The sequence below is a fragment of the Cinclus cinclus genome, chromosome 20, assembly GCF_963662255.1.
Source record: "Cinclus cinclus chromosome 20, bCinCin1.1, whole genome shotgun sequence".
NCBI lineage: Eukaryota > Metazoa > Chordata > Aves > Passeriformes > Cinclidae > Cinclus > Cinclus cinclus.
Window position 1 is genome coordinate 6854545 of NC_085065.1, and position 20903 is coordinate 6875447.

The 20903-nt window shown below is 46.2% G+C and overlaps 1 protein-coding gene across 1 annotated transcript; it reads right to left on the minus strand.

Moving 5' to 3' along the window:
* Positions 1-2015: 2015 nt before the first annotated feature.
* LOC134052086 (ankyrin repeat domain-containing protein 40-like) lies at positions 2016-6508 on the minus strand. The gene is made up of 5 exons (XM_062506310.1): positions 6284-6508; positions 5545-5693; positions 3548-4033; positions 2862-3037; positions 2016-2159 (listed from the first exon to the last, which is right to left on the minus strand). Exons 1-5 carry the CDS (start codon positions 6415-6417, stop codon positions 2016-2018), a joined length of 1089 nt encoding a protein of 362 aa, XP_062362294.1. The 5' UTR covers positions 6418-6508.
* Positions 6509-20903: the final 14395 nt, after the last annotated feature.

Genomic DNA, 20903 nt, shown 5'->3' on the forward strand with positions numbered 1-20903 from the left:
ACTTCCCAAATAAAGGAACTGTAAAGAAATTAGATACTGTTATTAATTTTGAGCCATTTAACCACTACTGTTTTTCAGACAGTTATTGCACATAATCTGAGCTAGCCTCCAAGCTATGCTGGAAAGATAAATAGACAATTGTTAAAATCTTCTTTCCTGTCCTACAAGGAAAAACAAAGCAGGAACCTTAGTTAAGAAGTTTTACTTCATACTGTGTCACAGTCTTGAGCTTCCCAGGAGTTGAATCTGGCATTAAAGTAGCTCAGCTCCTGGCTGGAGAAAAAACAGGACTGAGAACATGAACTTAGCAGGGTTGAGGTGATGTATGTGGAACATGGAGGAAAAGGATGATAATTATTTTGACTGCAGTAAGCAAGAATTTTAGGCCCAAGTAACTTGGTGAAATCCTGAGCCCAGAGTCAAGCATCTCTGCTGACAGAAGGGGTTTCTGTCTTCTCTTGGTGTGCAGGACACAGGGGGGTGGCAGCCACGCTGCTCTACCAGAACACGGTGCTGTACTATTTACAGTTTGAGTGTCAACATTGCAGTCCAGGTAACAACAAACTGCACCAGCTCTGCACAACCTCTGCTCTAGTGCAGCCTCATAAAGCAGAGCTGGAAGGAAAATCAATACAGTTTGGGGTGGGGGAAAGAGTGGGGAACAGAGGGGAGAAAAAGCAGCTCATGCAGAAAAAGCAAGTCACTCATTCCTCCACTCACCTCAGGACCCAATTAAAGGGTTTTGGTGCAAGGGTCAGCATTGTATTTTTTGATAAAAAAGAAAACGGCCTCCAAATGTTTTTAGGCTGCTGTGGTAATCAGAAAAAGCTTCAGGCTGTTTATACTCCAGCAATGCTATGACTTGGTACTTTAGCCCACAGGTGAATTTTTTCATTACTGACTTGCTTACATGCAAGTTAAACGGACTGTAGCTTAATGAGAGTTGTGGTTTTTTCACTCCCCACAATAAAGAGGAAAAAATAAGTTGAAAGTGCTTGGAGGCATTCAGCCCTTTCAGTCGTCACCTGACTAAAACAAGGCTGTAACACTGACAGCAGACTGTGTGTGATGGCCAGTCACAGGTTACTTGCTCGTGGTGTGTCTCCCATCTAGTGGCTCATACAAGCATGCTGTGTTCCTTCCAGCTGTGATCTCCCCTGAGGACACTGCTGTGCTTCTCACAGCAGCAACCACCACTCCCCCTTGGAACTGGTGTACAGGGAGGGCCACAAAGAGCTTTCCTGTCTTGACAGTGCTGACACCTGGTGTGAGTAATGCACAGGCTCACAGCAGTCAGAAAGTAAAAACCACAGACACAGACTGGGGGTCCCCTCCCCATCTCCTGAAACAAGGGCTTTCTCTTGGAAGGGCACTTCAACTCGATTGAGACTTAATTTAAGGAACATCCACAAAAGGCTTTTGTATTTTTTGTTGGAGGTACAATATTCTCACTAGGGCAATAAATATTTAAATATGGGCATGCTTATTCCACTTACTTTCAGCCCAGTAAAAGTTTCTCCTGCCACTTCTGAGCATTAAGTATCTTTAGACAACCCATCCTGGTGAGTGTTTAAGGACTTGCACATTTAACATTTTTAGAGAGCAACTATTCATTGTGTGTCTCTTTCATTTAATTTAACGAGGAGGTTTAAAATACATATATTCACCCAGAGACAATTTCCTGAATCTTTCCATGAGTTACTTGGTCAGAGTGGGTGTACTTAACATGATTTTCATATCAATAATTATGTCTTTTGTGCCCCCTGCTGCCAGATAAAACCAATAAACTTCCTTGAAATACACTGGAAGCACGTGATTTTACTAGACAAATGAGGTATCCCTTGGCTGAATACAGTATCAAGTAAACAAAAGCAAACAGGGTATTAAATATAAAATATTAGTTAAAATAGTAACCCTAATAATAACTTAAGGTTTTACACACACTGAAGTCAGTGCCTTCCAAAGGCAGCACATGTCAGTGCCAGGTGTTCAGGTAGCAGATCCAGCTCCCAGGGTCAGTAGGTGAGTTTGGATGCTCTGCTGTTGTAGCATGGCCGCTCTGTCAGCACAGCTGCAGCGTTCAGGAATGGAGAGCTGTCACTTCTCATAAGGACCAGCTCCAGCTCCTGGAAATCCTGGAGTCTGGCAACATCCTTGTCCTTGTAAGGAACAGGCAAAACAGCGTAATACTCTTAAATGTAGCTGGTTGTTGTTATTTATGAAATAACTATAGGAATATAAACTAAAATTCCAGGGACATCACACCCAGTAATAGCAATAAAGAATGAAAAAAAAATTCTACCAGCATATACTCATTAAAAGTACAGCAGGTTTGCTTGTTTGGTTTTTCTCCTCAAAAATCTTTAATCTTATGATTTGATTGTATTTGTGCATATCACTTAACCAAGAGTTGTGGCCACTCATTTACAGATCTCTAGAATACATATTTTTGGAACAGAAGGGCAGTTGTTAACAGCCTGTCTTTAAACTGTATGTATGACAGTTTGGAGGTTTTTCCCCTTGCTGTTTGGTCTTTTTAGACAAGCAGACAGTGAAGTAGTACTTGGCAATTATGTTAAAAGCCCCTAAATGCACTGTTTCTGATAGATTTTTAAAAAGTCAAGCTTTAATAGTTCCATATGCTTTAGGAGCTGAAATACTCTGCTTATTCTCATGGGAATATTTTTAAACAAGTTATGATGAAGTTTTAAGGAAGGTCCAACATCCCTTTGAATCTGTCAGTTTAAGTCAGTTTTTTTTTTTTTTAACAAAGGTGACATTTTGCCAATCTTTTTACAAAAATACCTTCTCTGATGTTGGCAAAGTGCAAAGTGAAGTTAACGTCTCATTTCTATTCTTACCTTTCTTACAAGTGTATTGGGTAGTTTTCTGATCTTCTCTACTTGCTCTGGATTAACACCCAGTTCACAGCAGCTCACTCTGAGCAGATCTTGATAGGTCAATTCTTGTCTGTCCAATTCAATCTCAATGAAGTCATTGTCTCTCAGGTTCTGGACTCTGACCTTGAGCACAAGTTCTGACAGAGAAACAATTGGTCAACAACAAAAGAGACAACCAACTCAAACCTAACACTACAGTATTTACCATTATCTTCTGAATTCAGGTTTTTTAATACAATCCCTGTAATCTGGGAAATACTGTGCAGTTAACAGAAGCTTCCAGCAAGAATACACAGGAGAACCTTGTTAACACTATTGAAACTGATCCATCTAGTCACAAAGTCGAGTTGTTACCAAAATACCAGAGCTGCATTTAATGCAAATGTAGTGCAAAATTTAAATATTCACGTTACATGGACTGATCATTCCACTGTTTTGCAAAGTATTAATATGGTTAAAATACAGTATAACAGTATATACAGTATAAATTTTACTTAGCTGAGCAGAAGAAAGTTCAGTTCAAACCTTTGGCCACAGAATTCAACATCTCTGCCTCTATTCTACTAGAGTCTGAAGTGAAATGATTACTTAACTTCATTGTTCACCCAGTAACTTTAACAGAACTACGAGATAGGGCAGCTCTTTACCTTGCATGTTACAGGGGAATGTTCCAGTGAAGAAGAAGGGCTGGAAGGTGGATGCAGGGCCACTGGGAGAGGTGTCAGGCTGCAGAGACACAGCCTGGCCAGACACTGCTGGGGAGCAGAGCCCCAGGCTGGGGGCGGTGGCCGGGGGGTGGCTGGGGCTGTGGGGCAGCCCTGGGCTGGCACAGGCTGAGGCCGTGGTGAGGGTGGGCACAGGGGCTGGCCTGGCTGCACTGCTCGGTGCTGGGAAGGGCTCGCTGCTGCTGCATGACCTGGGTGTGCAGATGCTTTCGGCCTCAGTTGCTGATGGACAAGGGCTGGTTTCACTCTGGGAAGCAGAAGAGATGGAAGCACTTTCATTCTGGGATTCTGCCAAGCTGCCTGGAATGCTTTCTTCGGTGTAAACGTTAAGGAATCGTGGCTTGGCCAAGTAGCTTGCAACAATGGGTGAATTTAAATCCTTCACTTCTTGGCATTCAGTTTGTTCCTCTATTGATGAAGTTCAAAAATTAGGGATAGGGGATGGAGAGAGAAAAAAATCCATCATGTTACTAGATAGATCTTTCTTGTTTTGAGTATAGTTATTTTCCTATTGTGTCTTTAAACTATATCACATTCCAAGGTCATCAAAGAATGAAATTAATGTTCCAGAAGCATAAAATACTTGAGGCCAGTAGCTGTAAAGTGAAAGAAAAACCTATCAATGTCTTCAGTATATTCTGTTTTTTTTTTTTTTTAAATAAAGTGGTGGTGGGGGGGAATAACCTTTGTAAGACACATCATTCCTAGCACTGTTATTCCAGCTCTTTAAAATTAATTAGATGACCAGTAGTCCTTTATTGAATCTCATTTTGAAATGCTTTTAATAGTACTGCTGTAAATAGTTTATTATGGCCTAGGCCAGCAAATTCAACCCAGTATTTTTTCAGGGAAGTGACTACTTACTGTAATACCCCAACTCAACTCTTGCATAAAAGCACTGCAGTAAGTGACATTCCTGCCTGAAGATTACAGAATATAAACAGTGTTGTCAAAGCAGTTCACAAAGATCTGCTCAATGATACCACACTCCCAGAATAAAAACTAGGCGAGAAGGTAAGTGATATGTGTTTATTCCCCAGGAAACACATGAAAGCTTAACAGACAGAAAAATAAGACATTTATGAACAGAGTTTATCCACGTGTGCTTGACAGTTTAGATGTTAAAAACAGGTGAGTCGTTTGCCATAAACTAAGCCCAAGAGATGAGCACCTTGCCCGCAAGAAAGCAGAAGTATTGAGTAAGAACATGCCATTCCTTCATGTGTATCTGCTGGAACCTGAGTCATGATTTAGCTGCAACCTTGTGAAGGATGACCCTGCACCTCTGCTGCAAGAGCAGATCTCTGTAGAGAGCAATTTAAGTGCAATTGCAGAATACAGCACATTTCCAAAGGTAAAGCACTTTAGAATTTTAATCTGGAGCACAGTACCTAAATGCTGATGGCACTTGCTCTTGTTCAGGAGTGGCACACACATCTAACTGGGTTTGCTGTGCATATGAAAAGTGTAAGATGGCAGAATTACATGGCAAATATTGACCATACCAAGTCACACTATAACAAGGTGCTCAGAAGACGTAACTTCCTGAGTGATAAAGTTGTGTTGAGGCGATCTGTATAATTGATCATGGTCAGACCACAGCAAACTGTACAACTGTAAAGCCCCCATTTGCAGCCTGCATGCCAGCCTTAGCTTAATGAAGCAACCAGGAGTGCAGCAGCACACTTCCCAAAGCATACAGCTCTTTCACTTCCTGGTGACACAGCTCAGAACCCAAAGCCTTCCTACCTGAAATCCCAAGTCTATTTGCCCAAACATGAATTCCAGTTATAAATCAGAGCTATCTAATATGATACAATGGTCCTAGCCAAGGTTTTGCCAATTACTGCCTCAGATAAGAGCACTAAAAAGTTTTAGTGTTTAGACCAAGAATTCTAGATGACTTTTAAGATGGGAACCTCCCAAAATCTTGCGGATGTCTGGTTTCGATGTTAGCTGTGCCGCCAGCTCTCCCTTAGCAGTGAGGATCTGCTTGTCTGCGCCAGCCTCCAGAAGGCAGGACACCACCTGGGCATGGTTCCGCTTACAGGCCCAGTGCAGGCAGGTCCTGCGGGAAGGAAGCACAAGGGTTGGGATTCATCGCCCCGGCTCCTCCTCACCAGCCCCGTCCTACTTCACCCGAGTTATGCGTAAAGTGATAACTGGGAATAAAGTTTCCTTCATTGCGGCGCTTTCTAAAGTTCTGAATCTCTCAGTTGTGCAGGGCAGGGCGCTCCTTTGCCTTGCGGGCTGACTCCCACTGCTGTCCCGCACAAACGACTGGATGGGGACCTTGAGCAAACACGCAGTGACAGGTGAAAGGAGGGCGACCTGCTTTTATCGTGATCCTCTTTAACAGCAAATCTCCGAGCCTCCCGAGATTAGCTTTTCTGTATTTGCAAATGGGAAAACTAAGACTTAAACACAAGAGCTGCGTCTCCAAACCAGCTCCCTCACCCTACACCTGATAAATGGGTTGGGGGGAGAGTCCCGAGCCCAACCACCCCGAACACCGCCGCTGAGAAGGGTAGCGAGGGAAGAGCCGGGCCCCGCAGCGCCCCCGGCCCGCCCCTCGCCCCCGCAGCGCCCCCGGCCCGCCCCTCGCCCCCGCAGCGCCCCCGGCCCGCCCCTCGCCCCCGCAGCGCCGCCGCCCCTCACCAGCCGTTGATCTCGTTGCGGGAGTCGATGTCCACCCCCGCACCCAGCAGCCGCCGCACCTCCGCCACGTCCCCCAGGGCCGCCGCCTCTCGCAGCCGCTCCTCCAGCTCCCGCGCCTCCGCCACGCCGCTCATGGCCGGGTCCGGCTGCGGCCCCTCCCCGCCGCTCCGGAGCCCGTCGGGAAGGGCCGGGCGACCTCAGCGCGGCGGAGCTGGGCCCTTCCCGCCCCGGGACCCAGTTCCGTCCCTCACGGCCGCCGCCATCTTGAGCCCGGGGCGGGCGGGGAGCGCTGGGGCTGCCGAGGGCAAGGACCGGCCCTGCCTGGAGCTGTGTGTCCGGCTCTGGGCTCCTCAGCGCAGGAAAAACAAGGAGCTGCTGAAGAGGATCCAGCGAAGGATGATGAGGGATCTGGAGCATCTCTCTGATAGCCCAGTGGGAGCTGGGCCTGTTTGGTCTGGAGAAGACTGATTGTGGATCTCATCAATTAATTTAAATTTATCCAGGGAGTGTCAGAGCATGCTGTCAGACTCTTTTCATTGGTGCCCAGCGACAAGACGGTGGCCATAAACTAAACCACAAAATGTTCCACCTCAACATTAGGAAGAGCTGCTTTACATTAAGGGTGGTAGAGCTCTGGAACAGATGCCCAGGGGGACGGTGGAGTCTCCTTCTCTGGAGACGTTCCAAACTCACCTGGATGCATTCCTGTGTCACCTGCTCCAGGTGACCCTGCCTTAGCAGGGAGTTGGATTGGGTGATCTCCAGAGGTCCCTTCCAACCCCAACGATTCTGTGATTCTGTGCTCCCCCACCAGGTGCTGAGATGGGGCTGGACAGGGTGAAGATCCAAGACTGGAGTGTTTCCTCTGATGGGTTCATCCTACCCTCACCTGACATCCTGAGCCCTGTGTGGGGGCTTGGGGGAGAAAGCTCCTGGGAAGAGGGTAAAAGCTGCAGGTAAAAACTGCCTGCCAGCAAAAGGGCATCATGGAATTATTTAGGTTGGAAAAGACCTCCGAGGCCTTTGAGTCCAACCCATCATCTACCATAATGGCCTTGCCCTTTTTGGGGTGTTTTTAAACCAGCTGCCTGGCTCTTGCCTTCGAGCTGTGAGGCTGCCATGGGCTGGGAAAGGACCACAAGGATGGGCTCAAATTCATGGGTTTCCCCAGACACTTCCAGCCCTGGCACCCCCAGTTCCAAGCCCTTACTGCTCCAGTATGTTGCTCACACTCTTAATTAAATCACTGCCACGTGTGTTGGGGAGCTCATTTAACTCCTGGCTTTCTGTTTTGGCATCAGTGTCTGCCACCAAGGAGAAATTTTCACTTAGCTGTTTTTTTATTTCATTGCCTCTCTTTTATTGCTTACTTCTTATGCGTGACATAATTTTTAACCTACCATTTAATTTATGGCTTGGGTTGCTGTTGCTTTGCTCTGCCGTTCCTTCTCTGGTAGTTGTGGCCATTAGGTGAAGACAATGCCTGCAGCATTCTCATCCAAACAGTCCCTGAATATCTCTTTATATAAATGAAGCTTCAAAGCACAAACACTCATCTTCCTTTCCATCAGTCAGGAGAGGCAGAGGCCCACAGGCCAAATGTTCCTCTCAGAGAGAAGCAGCCCTGCCAACCACCCTCATGAAAGAAGGAGGGAGGAGCAAGCAGTGACATTTTTAACTACTATGGCAAAGGTTACAGAGTGACTTAGTGGCAAGTTTTTCACATCGGATCACATGCTTTTGATCCCATGCAACAGATTGAACAAAAATTTTTCCTAGATGCTCCCAAAAGACTCAACAAATTGTATGGAAAACCCACTGGATTTGGAGAATGGTTTGCAAACAAGATTTACCTGATGACAACTGCAAATTGAAACCTTAGAGACCTGGAAGACCAGCCCTCAACTGGACACTGCTATGACCTGAATATTATATTTGTGTTTTAACTCATTTGCTTTTTCTGTAAATGCATCTTAAATGACCACTCTTTAACCCATGTCCCTTTTGTCTTTTTTCAGTGTCTGCTCCATAAAGCTATAAAACAAAGACAAGGCACCCACAAGTGGAGGCCTAGTGATATGTTCTAGCAAGCAGGATGCACTCCTGCACACTGTGAAAGCTTTAAATCCCGATTTTTACATCTGTAAAAATCCAATAGGATTAGTGGCAAAAGAGTTTTTTGCAAAATAATAAAATAATACAAGACAGCTCTCAGCTGGATGTGCAGGATCAGGCCTAAAACCAGGGGCACCATTCCTGTGGTGTTCTCCAGTGCCACTGCCACTAGATGTCACAGCGGAACAGCAAGAGGAGCCCGGAGTGTGGCTTTGTGCTTCTTGCTGTAATTGTGAAATGCCTTTAAATTTGTCCTGGCACATCCATAGTGTCTTCATTTAGCTTTGATCCTGTAGATTTCAGAGCTCTGTGTGGTGCAAAGGGACATTATGCAACATTTCCACACAAGTGCAGGGAAACCCAGTGCAAGGAGCTGCTGTCTGGGGGGTTATGGTTTTTTTTCTTTTCTTTTTTTTTCTTTTTTTTTTTTTCTTTCCCTCTACTTGAGCTCCTCTCCCAAAGCCACACAGGGCTTTTAAGGACTCGCAGCCGGCGGGTGGTGCACTGAGATGCTCTCTCTCACGCTCTCTTGGGATGAGTATCCTGCTCTGTTGCACCTGTGCCAAGCCCTGTTAAATGGAGCTTGGGTTCACCATTGCTTAGTTACACAATATACTTCTCCCTGGAGTCATGAGATCTGCTCCCCCAAGGAAGGCTGTGTGGAAGAGGATTAGCAGCGATTTCCCCACGGTTGCCATGAACCTCCTGCTCATGCCCCACATATGGAGCCTCAGACCCCCTCGTAGGCGTGTGTCCCCTCCCTGTTTATTGGCACTGGTGTCACACTCACCAGCTGGCAGCAGAGCCAAGAACTCGTCCTTTCTCTTTCCCTGCTCCTTTCTCATATGACGGCTGGGTTTGTGCCTGTACCTGTACCTGTGCAGGGCACACGTGCACACACACCTCGCTGCCGAGAGCAGCAGGCCTGCAGGATGTGGAGGCCCGGGACAGGTGCTGGCTGAGTGCTGGCTGGTGCCTTTGGAAGCTGCTGGGAATTGCACATGGAGCTCGTGGCTGGAGCAGCCACTTTGCCTCCCAAATATTAAATGACTTTGGCCTTCAGTGGGAGCACGCTGAGCTCTGAGTCTGTGTTTGGAGCCCAGATCGGGGATGTTTTGTTTTCTTTGTGATTTACAGGTGCTCAGGCCTCCCTGTTCACCAGCCCTGGCCATAGCCCTGAGCCCACAGCATCACCTGGCAGAGCCACCACCCCACTATCACAGCTTTGCAGCAACCACAGGGGAGACTTGGGCCAGTTTTTGTCCCCACAGAAAGTTTTCTAGATTGTATTGGTTAAGTGTCAGTATCTGTCTTTATGCAAGCTTCTGACTGTGCCTGATCCTCTGGATTGGTTCTTTTCTGCTTTTTTGAGAAACCATGGTCTGTCTGTCTGCTATTTGCTCCTGGGTTTTTCAAGGCTTATGAAGTTTTTTATTCTCTTTGCATTTCAGGTTTCATTCCCCACATAACTCCATTCCTCCCCATTAAATCAACTTCTTAGTCACTGAAAGTTATGATTAAACATCTTTTTAAAGGCTTAATTCCCAGTTACACAGTGATGCTGACAGCTGTACAATCATATTTTAAACACTCCGTCCCCACCCAACCCACCAAAATAATGTTTCTGTCAATTTAAACCAACACTGCAGTTGTGGACTTGTGAGAAATAAGATTCAGGAATAGTCAGAAACCTTAAATATGATACTTAATGCACACACACAGATTTAAAGCTGTTATGGGATTAAGGCTCAGGGAAATGAAAGGACTGGTGGAGAATAAAGATGGAATTAAAAGACAAGCCCAGTATTCACTCAGATTTAAATTAATCTGTGCTGTTCACACTGGGCCTTTCAATGAGTGTTTGAAGGCAGAGGAGGCAGTTCCAAAGGAGGAAGTGCAAGTCACATGAGAAGCAGTTTGTGCTATACCAGTTTTTGTGCTGACCCCATGGAAGCCCCCTGTGAGAGTCTGTAGGTGAATTAGGTACAATTCAAGCCTCCATGTTATCAAGTCTGAGCCCATGTCACCAACACTCACTTCATGTCTATGGGAGAAAACATGCAGCACAGAGGCAGATTCACCTCTTCCCAGGGCAAGAGTCTAAAATAGCACAGCCAAATCATCTTCTGGAGATGCCCCTTGTGTTCTACCCCCTGCCAAAAGATCCAAAGAGAATGAGCTTTGAACCAAAAAGTTTCCAGCTGCCTAATGCCAGGCAAAATGAGCACCTGAGGCACAGTGGATAGGGCTGTACTGAAGAATAGTTCCTCTATTTTTTGATGAGATTAAAAAAAATTCTTCCAGTGAATTCTAGAATTGCAGGGAACTCACTCATCATCTTTCTTTTGACCATAAACGACAGCTTTTTCACTAAATCACCCAGCAGGAATTGCTACGCTGATAGTGGGACAGAGGACTGGGATTCAGGACAGATTGTAGCAGCCTGGTGCATCCCTGAATAACAGTGCAACCAACTTTCAGCCCTGCTGAGCATCCTGCAGGGGCTCAAGGGGAGCTGAGTGTCTGAAGAGGGACATTTAAGCAGGTGTGAGCACACACTCATGCATACAGCTGCACATCTGCAGCATGGAGTGAAATTTGACGGGAAGTGGTTGGAAAATGGCATTTATATTTGGGGTAATGGCGATTTGCAAGGGAAAGATCTGCTCAGGCAGCCAAATCCCTTCAGAAATCAGGCATGATGTGTGGCTGATTTTCTTTCCCAGTTAAATTAACATTGTTTCTATTTGTAGAGCAAATAAATAATTTCTGAACAAACAAATCAGGGAGCTGGAACCTGAGGGGTGTGGTACATCAGCTCAGGGACTCGTGGTTAAGAAGTCCAATAGATTTTGATAACAACTGGAAATTGTTCAGTGGATTAGTGCCTAAAGCCAGTTTGGCTTCAACTAATGACAAACCTGAGCTGCAATGCCTTGGAGCCAAATTTCTCCCCCTGAGGATGGTTGTTGCTTTTGTGGGGGTTGTGGCAGTGTCCCCAGGTGTCAGCCCTTCTGAGCTCAGAGACATCCTAACCCAGAAAACTGTGCAGAAAAGGGATTGCCTTTGCTTTTTCTCCAGACTTTTGGCTGCATTCCTCTCTGCCCTTGTCTGTAGTCCTTCCCTTTGCTGTACTAATCCATGAAACACGTTTTTCCTGGGGATAAGGGACAAATATAACTAGTTGCCTGAATCCTGCATGGAGGCATGTCTTGTCTAGGCATTTGGAGTCAAAAGGCTTCTGTGGATCTTGTCCCACTTCATCTCCTGAAGGAGCTGATTCCTGTGGGGAGTTCACAAGATGACAGAGATGCTCTACTTGCATGCCTGAGAAAAGAATTGTCTTGCTAAGACAAGATATACATTTCTTTCTCCAGAGCTCTTTTCTTTAGAAGAAGCTGGCATCATGCAGAAGATCAGACAGAGGTGTTTGGATTCTCCTTAGGCTGTGTTTTGGCCATCAAGGAGAAAGTGCAAATCATAACTGGTTATCCCGTGGGGCTTACCCTGTGCATCCTTCATAGGCACAAGACAAGCCAGTCAGTTTGGAACTCTCCATTGAGTTGGCCAGGCTTTCAACCAGGCACTATACAATTCATCAGAGTAATTAGCAAAGCTGTAACTAAAGAGGTCTCCATGGAGATTGACAGCATCACCTCCCAGCTGGTACATTCTCTGCCTCCTATTCTAAGTTTGTTCTCACTGTTTCTCTGGCTGTAATCCATAAGGATAGTGAAATTTTCCAACATTTGTGACACATTACAGCAGTGGAAAGAAGGACAAAGGTGGCTGGGAGGGGGCTGAGAAAGAAAGAACCTGGTTGGTGCCTCAAGGAAAGCAGCAGAAACTGTTCAGACATATATAGCCAGAGTTTTGAGAATGGGATTAGGCAGAACAGCACCTCTGCCTGCCTGTCACTTGCAAATTCTTGCTAATACTTTAGGAGCTTATTGGAGGTCAGCACCAAACACCCAAACAGACTAATCTGTATTATAGACACATAATCAAAGTCACAAGGTTTTACATAATATATATCGGTGACACAAGAAGTGTTTGTTTGAATAGTTTTGTCATCAAGATTAGTGGCCATGAAAGCCTCTACTGTGCACTAACCTGGTTTTTATGGCCATGGGTACACCAGATTCCTCAGACAAATCAAAAAGGAGCTGAGAAAGTACAAATATATGTCCTGAAACAATTACAGCATTAGGTTTCTGGCCATGGCAAAGTTTTTTTAAAAAGTGTGCATGTGTGTGTGTGTGTGTGTGTGTGTGTGTGTGTGTGTGTGAATTAGCAAGGGCTGTGCTTAAACTTCATCTTAAAAGATGTGAACAAATGGCTGGAGAAACAATTTTTGCATTTGCCATTTTTTCCCAACAGTTTTGCAATTGCAGCAAATCACACTTCACACTCACACACGGCTCTGTGGGAATGGCGAGAAGTTGGGATTTCAAAGATAAATTGATGTCACTTGACCCACTTGAGAGTCCCCTTCAGGGAGGTGGAAGCTCTAGTGCAGAGAGCAAATGGTCTGGGCTCACAAAGTCAATGACAAAGACAGGAACAGTTCCTGTAGAGATAACTCCAAACTGACAAATCTGATCGACTTCAAGGAGAGATTAGTCAATGGAAATATTTGGAAATGTGTAAAGAAATCTTATTTTCCACTCTCATAGTTTTTCAAGTATGATGTTACACAAACACAGAAGAAAACGTGTAAAATTATGAAAGAAAAAACACTCCTCCCTGGGGAAAAAAAAAAAAAAAACAGGAGAAAAAGGAGAAAAATAATTCAAGACCATTTTCTCTGTGCTGGGAAGAGAAAAAGCCACAACACATGCCACACTGTAAAGATTTTCCAGACATTTTGACCAGCTTGTTCTCCTGGCTGATGCACAGCAAAGCCAAAGGTCTTGTGAAGGTAGCCCACATTCTTCTGCCCCACTGCAGGAGTTCACCCCAGCAAACTGAAGTGCCTCCGTGGGAATCCCATAGCTCTGAACTCCCCCACAGTCAGTGAGGAGAGAGCAAGAGCGATGCCAGCCAGACATCTGCAGAAGTGGAGTCAGAACTTGGGAGGGCTGAATCGGCCTCTAGACTCGCCGCAATTCACAGGCTGCTACTATGTGAACCCAGGGCTAAAAGCACTCCTGCAGCTTTTCCAGGACTCCTGAAAGCTCCTTTGTGGAAACAGAGCAGACTGAACTGCCATTCAGGTCAAGAAAAATCAAGCACTGGGTAGGATTTCCAAGAGTACTTGGCCTTAACCTTACCCCATTCCCCTTTGAAGTCGGCAGAATATTTACATCGACTTCAACTGGAGAAAAATTAGGCCATTAGAGAGCATTTGAAACACTCACTGCTAATGATGGGGGTTCATTTGTACCCCCAGCTCAAAGACCTTCTGCTGTGTCTGTCATTAAACAGAAACCCAGCAACTGGTGAGACAGAGCACTGAGCCCAAAGTGCTGGCCCTAAAGGCACAGGGAGGTCCTAACGATTAAACCACGTGAAAGACTTAAACCTAGAATCACTCTGCCAACCACCATCGGGTCAGGAAGGACCCTTTATCTCCAAAACTGCCATGGAAAGAAAGTGCTGCATCTCAGCAGACCCTGCTATGCTGTGGGGTGCAGGTGGACTCTGAAAAAAATAAAAGATCAAAAGAAGAATGTATGTTGAATTAGCTGGAATCAGAAAAAGCAACAGTGAACAAAAGCTATGAAATGCAGACAAGCGTCCCATTGCCAGGGCAGGAAGGATGGGCTAGCTGCTCAAAAGATCAATGGAAGTGGGTCAACACTGGTTTGCAGACATCACTCGCAGCTCCAGCCTGTGTTCAGATGTGCTGCTGAATGAATGCAGGAGAAGAGCAGCTTTACAAACCAGACCTGCACTTTGGCTCCTTTGGGTGCTTCCAGTAAGGCATCAGCAGCCCCGAGGAGCTGCTCTATCTCCTTCTGTTTGCTGCTGTCTGGGTCCAACTGGTGCAGACTGTGTAATGCCCTGTGTCTGGTGGCACACAGGGCAAACAAAAACAAAGTAATTCACCTCTTGGAAAGACTCTTAATGTGCTTAGCTTAGAAGGCAGGGACTGCTCCTGGCAGAGGTCACCCTCTGGGCACGGGCAGAGGATGTGCTGTGTAACAGCCAGGACTGCTAACAGCCAGCAAAGCCAAACCAGGGCAATAACTCTTCAGCTAAAAAGGAATTTTGTCATAATTTAAATTTAAATTCCAAGAAGACAGAATGGTTGCTAAAGGGATTTCATGGTATCTGCAGAAACGGAAATAGTTCCATTTTCTGAAAATTAGCTTGTTTATAGTGAAGTTTTGGATACCAAACCCTCGGAGGAGCTCTGGAACTTCCAGGGTGTCTGGAGAAGCCAACATTCATTGCCTGATGAAAAGCCCAGTCTCTGGAAGCTGCTCTGCATCTCCTGGAGAGGCTCCCAGCCACAAGGAGGGTTCCAAACTTCCACAGATTCAAGAGTTGGGTAAAGTCTCACAATGGAGCACAAAATCATGCAACTCTGCAGTTTAATCTCACCTCACAATTAAGGCTTGAGGTTAAATTAAAGTAGTACAGTAGGTTAAAACCTTACTGTTTATATAAATTGAATCACATCACAAACAACAACAATGTGGTTTTGCTATACTGAACCTGCATTTTGAGAAGGAAATGGTGCTCATGGAGTTGGAAGGAGGGTCTTGGGACTCCAACCTTTCGTGGCTGTTGTGGTGTGATACTCAGCGAGTGATTTCCTCCCAGCTTTAAATTCCTAAAAGTAAATAAGGGAGGTTAAATTAGGGTCATTTGTAGACTGAAGTGAATCTGTGCAATGGATTCAGTAATATTAATTAGTTCTACACAGGTAACTAAATTAACTTACATTCCTGGAGAAATACCACTGGTCTGGTGAAAGGTGTGCTGAGCACTCACCTCACTTTTATTCTGAGCTTTGATTTAAAATGAGCTGGAGCCAAGCAGAACAACTGAAAGTCATAAAGAACAACAACAAATATACCAGTTCCATCCTGAGGATTTTATGCTATGGCTCACACAGCCCTAACAGTGCTATGGCAACATCTCCATTTGCACACCACAGGTTTGGTGCCAGTTCCCTAAAGTACTGTCATTCAAGCTTGCCATAAAACTATGAACTCAAACCCTGCAACAAAACAAGGTGCTCAAGGCTCCATGCTGCAGATGTGTCCATGTGTCAGCAAGTGACAGGACCTGGTCCAGCCTGTACACCAGGTAGCTGAGAGGGCCTAACATGGAAAGTGCTGGCCCTGTACTGATGCCACTGTGGCTGTGATTTCTGTTTTTGGGCATTCCAGGTTGCATTTCAGGCCTCAGATTTCCCTAACTCAAAGCCTAATTGATGGAGCAGGTCTCACTCAGCATTGACAGTGATAGAGAACAGAGCTGGAAGGAAGTGATTTAGATCGTCCTGCTCTAAGGCAGGATGAACCCATTCCAAACATTTCATCTTGCAATCTTGACAATCCAAAGATACCAACATGATCTCTCCAAATTATCCATGGGATATCTTAGGCTTTGTCTCTGAAACAGAGACAGAAAGAGATGGGCTGGTGAAAGACAAGCTTCTGAGCTCAGCTTTTCCTCATATCTCGCTGATAACGGATATCTCCTTGATCATCTTCCTTTGTATCCTTGGTGCCTCTTGCTGTGCTGTTTCAGACAGAATAAACCAAACAATAATGAACCATCATCAAACTGGAAATTGCTTCCTGCCCAGCTTACGTTAGCAGAGAAAGAGAAAGCAAATGATGATTAGTCGTATGTCTGCACTCAAAGATAAAACCCCTGAGCAGAAGCCATCTGCTGAGACATAAAATAATAATTCTACCACTAGCCCTGTCTGAGTGCAGTGCCATCAGCTCTTCCCAAAACACAGTGCCTAATGCTGAGTTCTAGCAGGTGGCCCATAACCCTGTAATAAAATCCCTGACATTTTTGATTTCCCCCCCAAACTGAGCCCTTTTGTCTAACCACATTAACTCCTGCTTACCAAACAGCTGCACGTGAGGCAGTGTGCACATCAACAGCAGCTCCTTTTGGTGAGCAATCACCATGCCAAATGTGCCTACTGAGCCTTCCCTGCTCTCTGGGATCTGCTCAGATATGTTATTTCAGAAGTCCAACCAGCACTTGTTAGTTCTGGGTGCTTACAGGGATATTTCTATCTTAACTATCTTAAGTTTAAACATATGCCTCTGCTGCTAATTATGCATATGAAGAGAGCTGAAGTAGGACCCAGACAGGCTGTTCCCATTGTACACCTTCAGCCCAAATCTGGCTGGCCCATATGCATGTGCTCCCAAAGCATGTGGCCAGAACAGCAGCCTTTGCCTGTGCTTTGATGTTCAGAGGTGCATCTCATGCTGCCAAAAATCCTCCTCACTCAGCCAACCATCCAGCCAGCAGGAGACGTGTGGTCCTCTGTGGGCTGTGGAAAGGCATCCAAGCTCAGATCCCTGGCCATCCCCTGAACCTGCTGAGGTTCAGGATATCACTCAAAGGGGAAGGCTTGACTCTTTGCAGTCCAAAGCAAGATAAAGCTGAGGTCCCAAGGCATTATCTGTATTTCTCTGTGGAAGCAATGTTCCTGCTTGAGCAGTCGGCAGCTGTGCACCAAAAGAGATCTGGCAGTGACGTTTCCTTTCAAATGTCTGGCTATCAGCTTTAGGTGCAACATGGTTTACATACAGCCTGGAACTTCATACTGTCTAAATGAAACAGTTTTTTTTAGAGTTCAGGCATTATATTTTCAGCTTTGCATGGACAAGGAGCCACCTAGAGAGGGTGCATGGTGATGGTGGGGCTGAAGAAGAGCATGTCCTTGGAGCTGCCTGTATGACTAGAGTCTCTGTGGGCAGGGCAGTTTTGGGTATCCTGTTTGGAAGAAGGGGCTGATTGATGCTGTGGGCAGTGCAGGGACTTGGCACCAGGCCCTGCTGTCACCAGCTGTCCTGTGAGAGGAGGAGGAGGACAGCTTCAAGGACCAGACAGAGCCTTTGCTTTATGCTACTCTCAGAGGCAGAGCAGGTCCAGCATCCAACCTTCACTCCTGGCCTTAATCTGCAGCATGTGCTGGGGACACCCATGTCACCTCTGCTCCAGCTGGGAGTCCTCTGGTGGGGTCTGTTGCCTCAGGCAGCAAAGTGCCACCGGCAGAGATGAGTCACAGCCTGTCTGGAGAGGGGGTGGCTCCTGTTTGTGTTGGCAAACCCGGCTGCCAGTGGCAGCGGGCCCAGGGAGCACGAGAGGCTGGGGATGGAAGGGCCCCTGTGCCGAGGAAGAGATCAATGGGAGATGGAGTTTTAACATTGCAGGGTGATGGTTCCTGCCAAGAGCTGTCCACAATAAAACCAGCAAATCAATCCACCCTCCTCTGAGTAACTCCAGATGAGGACTGCTGGCTTAGTAAATCTGATCAACAGTTTGCTGCTCCCTTAGCAGTGGCTTAAAGAAAAATACCCAAATAAAATTATACTTTTCTGTGCACCAGAGAATCCTGTTTCTGTCCTCAGTTAAAAGGTGTCACACCACACACTGGGTCAACACTTGGCATAGAAGAGGAGGGCAGGAAAAAGGATAAAAAATTATAATTTACAAAAAAACCAACAGTTAAGCCAGTCCTAGACTAACAATTCTAACCGGGGCCTTGGGCACCCTAGGAGAGCTTTTCAGGACTAGAGCTGGTCACGCCCCGATGTCTCCACTGCTGGGAGCAGACCCAGGATGTTGCTTTGTGCCATCAGAGCTCAGGTTTGTCCATCTGAGATCCAGAGAAGTTCATCCCAGTTCCCCATCCAGCAGACTCATTCCAGCATCTTGATCAGAAAGGGGTATTTTGGGGAAGTAATAGGGCTGCTTCTAAGGCTTGATGTCTTCTGGGAAGACCTTTATCACATCCCTATCTGACATGGCTAAAATAAGCCATGAAATCAGCTTTCATAATGGATTAATTAATCACAATGGAGAATGGGGATTACTTTGTTGCTTATATTAAAGAAAAAAATGCACAAGGAGGAACAGAAAAACTGGGCTGGGATACCTTGACAGACACAACCTAGTTCACAACTGGGCATTAACTGGTGGTGTTCTGGAGTGTCCAGTCAGATCCACTGAGATAACTGGAGTTAAATTAACTTAAACCAGGCAAGTAAACAGCCCTCAGTGAAAGCCATGAGACAGAGTGCATTAGTCAGAGCTTGGCTGTCCATGCTGGGACAATCAGGATCCCCACTGTCCCTGAGCCAGTCTGGGGCAGCCTCTGTAGTGGTTTCCCTCCTGGATGTGTTCCTCAGGCTGGGTAACAGCACCTCTGGGATGTCCTGGCAGGAATGGGGCAACTCTTGAGGGTTGCTTGGAGCCCTCACTGCTTCCCCTGCCCTCTAGAGCTGTCTGCCCACATCCACAGGCTGATTCGTGGCAATGTTTTCCTCTCTCCTGGCTGAGCTCAAGTGGCTAAAGGACTGATCCAGGAACATGATCCCTCAGAGCTAAAAGAAGAAAGCTGCAATGGGACCTACCTGTCGCTGGAGAATATCCCCGTGGATGGAGAAGGACAGCAAAGCAGAAGGTTGCACTGTCTGTCTGATGCAAACCAGTATCTGATTTCACAGAGCCCCACTCTGCTCCCCCACAGCTGAAATGTGCCTCTGGGCAAGGGATCCCTTGTCAGGGACAGTTAAAAATAAGATAGTGCTGGGTTTTTCCTGTTTGGAACAGAGTTCCACCTACAGTGGCCCACGTTAGTGTGTCTCTCACTCACCGAAGCTAGCGGGGACGTGGCTGTCTGGCACCAGGAGAGGAGATGGAGGCTGTAAGATCCACCTCTGGCCAGCAGGTAAGGGGGTAAAATGGCCATAAAAGATTAAAGCTGGCAGGGAAAAATCATATCCATGGCTAGTCTGTGGCAGTGCCGTGGATTGAAGGAAAAGTGCCTGCATGTGCAGTGGCTGTTGAGGTCAACAAGGCAGCTTCCCCAGCACTCCTCAAGGCCCACATACAGCTGGTTTCAAAGCTTATCTGTAGTCAGTTTTACAATATAAAGTGTCTTTGTTTAGGCAACAGAGCCACTCATACATGTGATTTTGTTGTTAATAGAGCTGTAAGAATTTTAAGTACCTTTTGGGAATGTGTCATTTTTGGTTGGCTTTTTTAGGCATCACAGGGTGCTGCGTTTGTCTTTGTAAACAAGTATTGAATAAAACATTTAGCACACAGACGCACTTTGTACAAGTGTCATGCAGGTTTCTAAAGTTTCAGAGTGAATAAATCAACTGCAAACTGCTGCCTGGCAGTTGACTTCGCTCCTTATAAATAGCTAATTTGGACAACTTCGCTCTGCACGTCCCATGAAATTCAAATACTGTGCATATGGTTAATGCAGACACACAAATCAGAGCTGCAACAGCCCCTTTTATAAGCCTGGGTTGCTACAGAAGTGCCACAGCCCGAGGCATGTCGGCCCCAGGTTGCCCTCCCTTTCTCTTGAGGTGATCCCTGGAAACACCAGCAGGTCACTGTGCTCTGCTGCCTGGCCCCAGAGGAGGAGCAGGAACCCCGTGGTGACCCAGTTCACTGCTGGTTGTACTGGTTGGCAGCCATCATTGCTCAGGGGAGAATTGGGTCCAAACTCAGCCATGAAAAACAACCCTGGATTTATAAATGCAATGGAAAAAAGTAAGGGCTGACTCTGGCTGTCTTTGCAGCTCTCAGCACTGGGCACGGGGTGGATGCACACCCTTCTCTCCTACCCAAGCACAGTGCTGCTGGTCCAGCCCTGCAGAACCTCCACGTGCAATGCAAACTCACCCGATCCTCCCGGGAGGCTTTTAGCAACATGCAGGATCCACCCAAGCTAGCCCAGAACTCAGCCCAGAGGCCCTAATCCTGGAAGGTGCTGAGCAACTCAGACTTCTGCCACTCATCTCTGGATTTTGGCACGTGTTCAGCACGAGCAGGATCAGCCCCTTGCTGTAATAATCAGGGAATGAGGAACTCGGCTTGACTGAGTTTCCCTCCCAGCCCCCAATGCAAAAATGCTGTACATTCCTTTATGCAGGTTTCCATAGAGTTTAACTTCTACTATTTTTTTGTTGTTGCTGTTAAAGGGGTCAGCAATGCACTGTACAATGGCATCCGGCTGTCAGGAAATATGGAGGAATTCAGGGACACTTTTAACATCTTCCTGGTGGGACTGCAAGGCAGCATTAAACTTAACATCATGGAAATCTCCCTACCAAAGAGAAGAAAAAAGCCAGGAGGACCCCTGGGAGAAGTTACGAAGACATTCTGCTTTGTTGATCCTAGGTTTAAATAAGTTATTTCTTCCCTACTTCCTTTGTTAAAATACTATATTCTGGCTTTAATTGCTTCAATCCTATTATTTGTTCCTTTTAGCGAGTGATTGTGTAGCCCCTTGCCGTGGGGAAATCCCCTGACTGCGGGTCCGTGTTACTTAGAC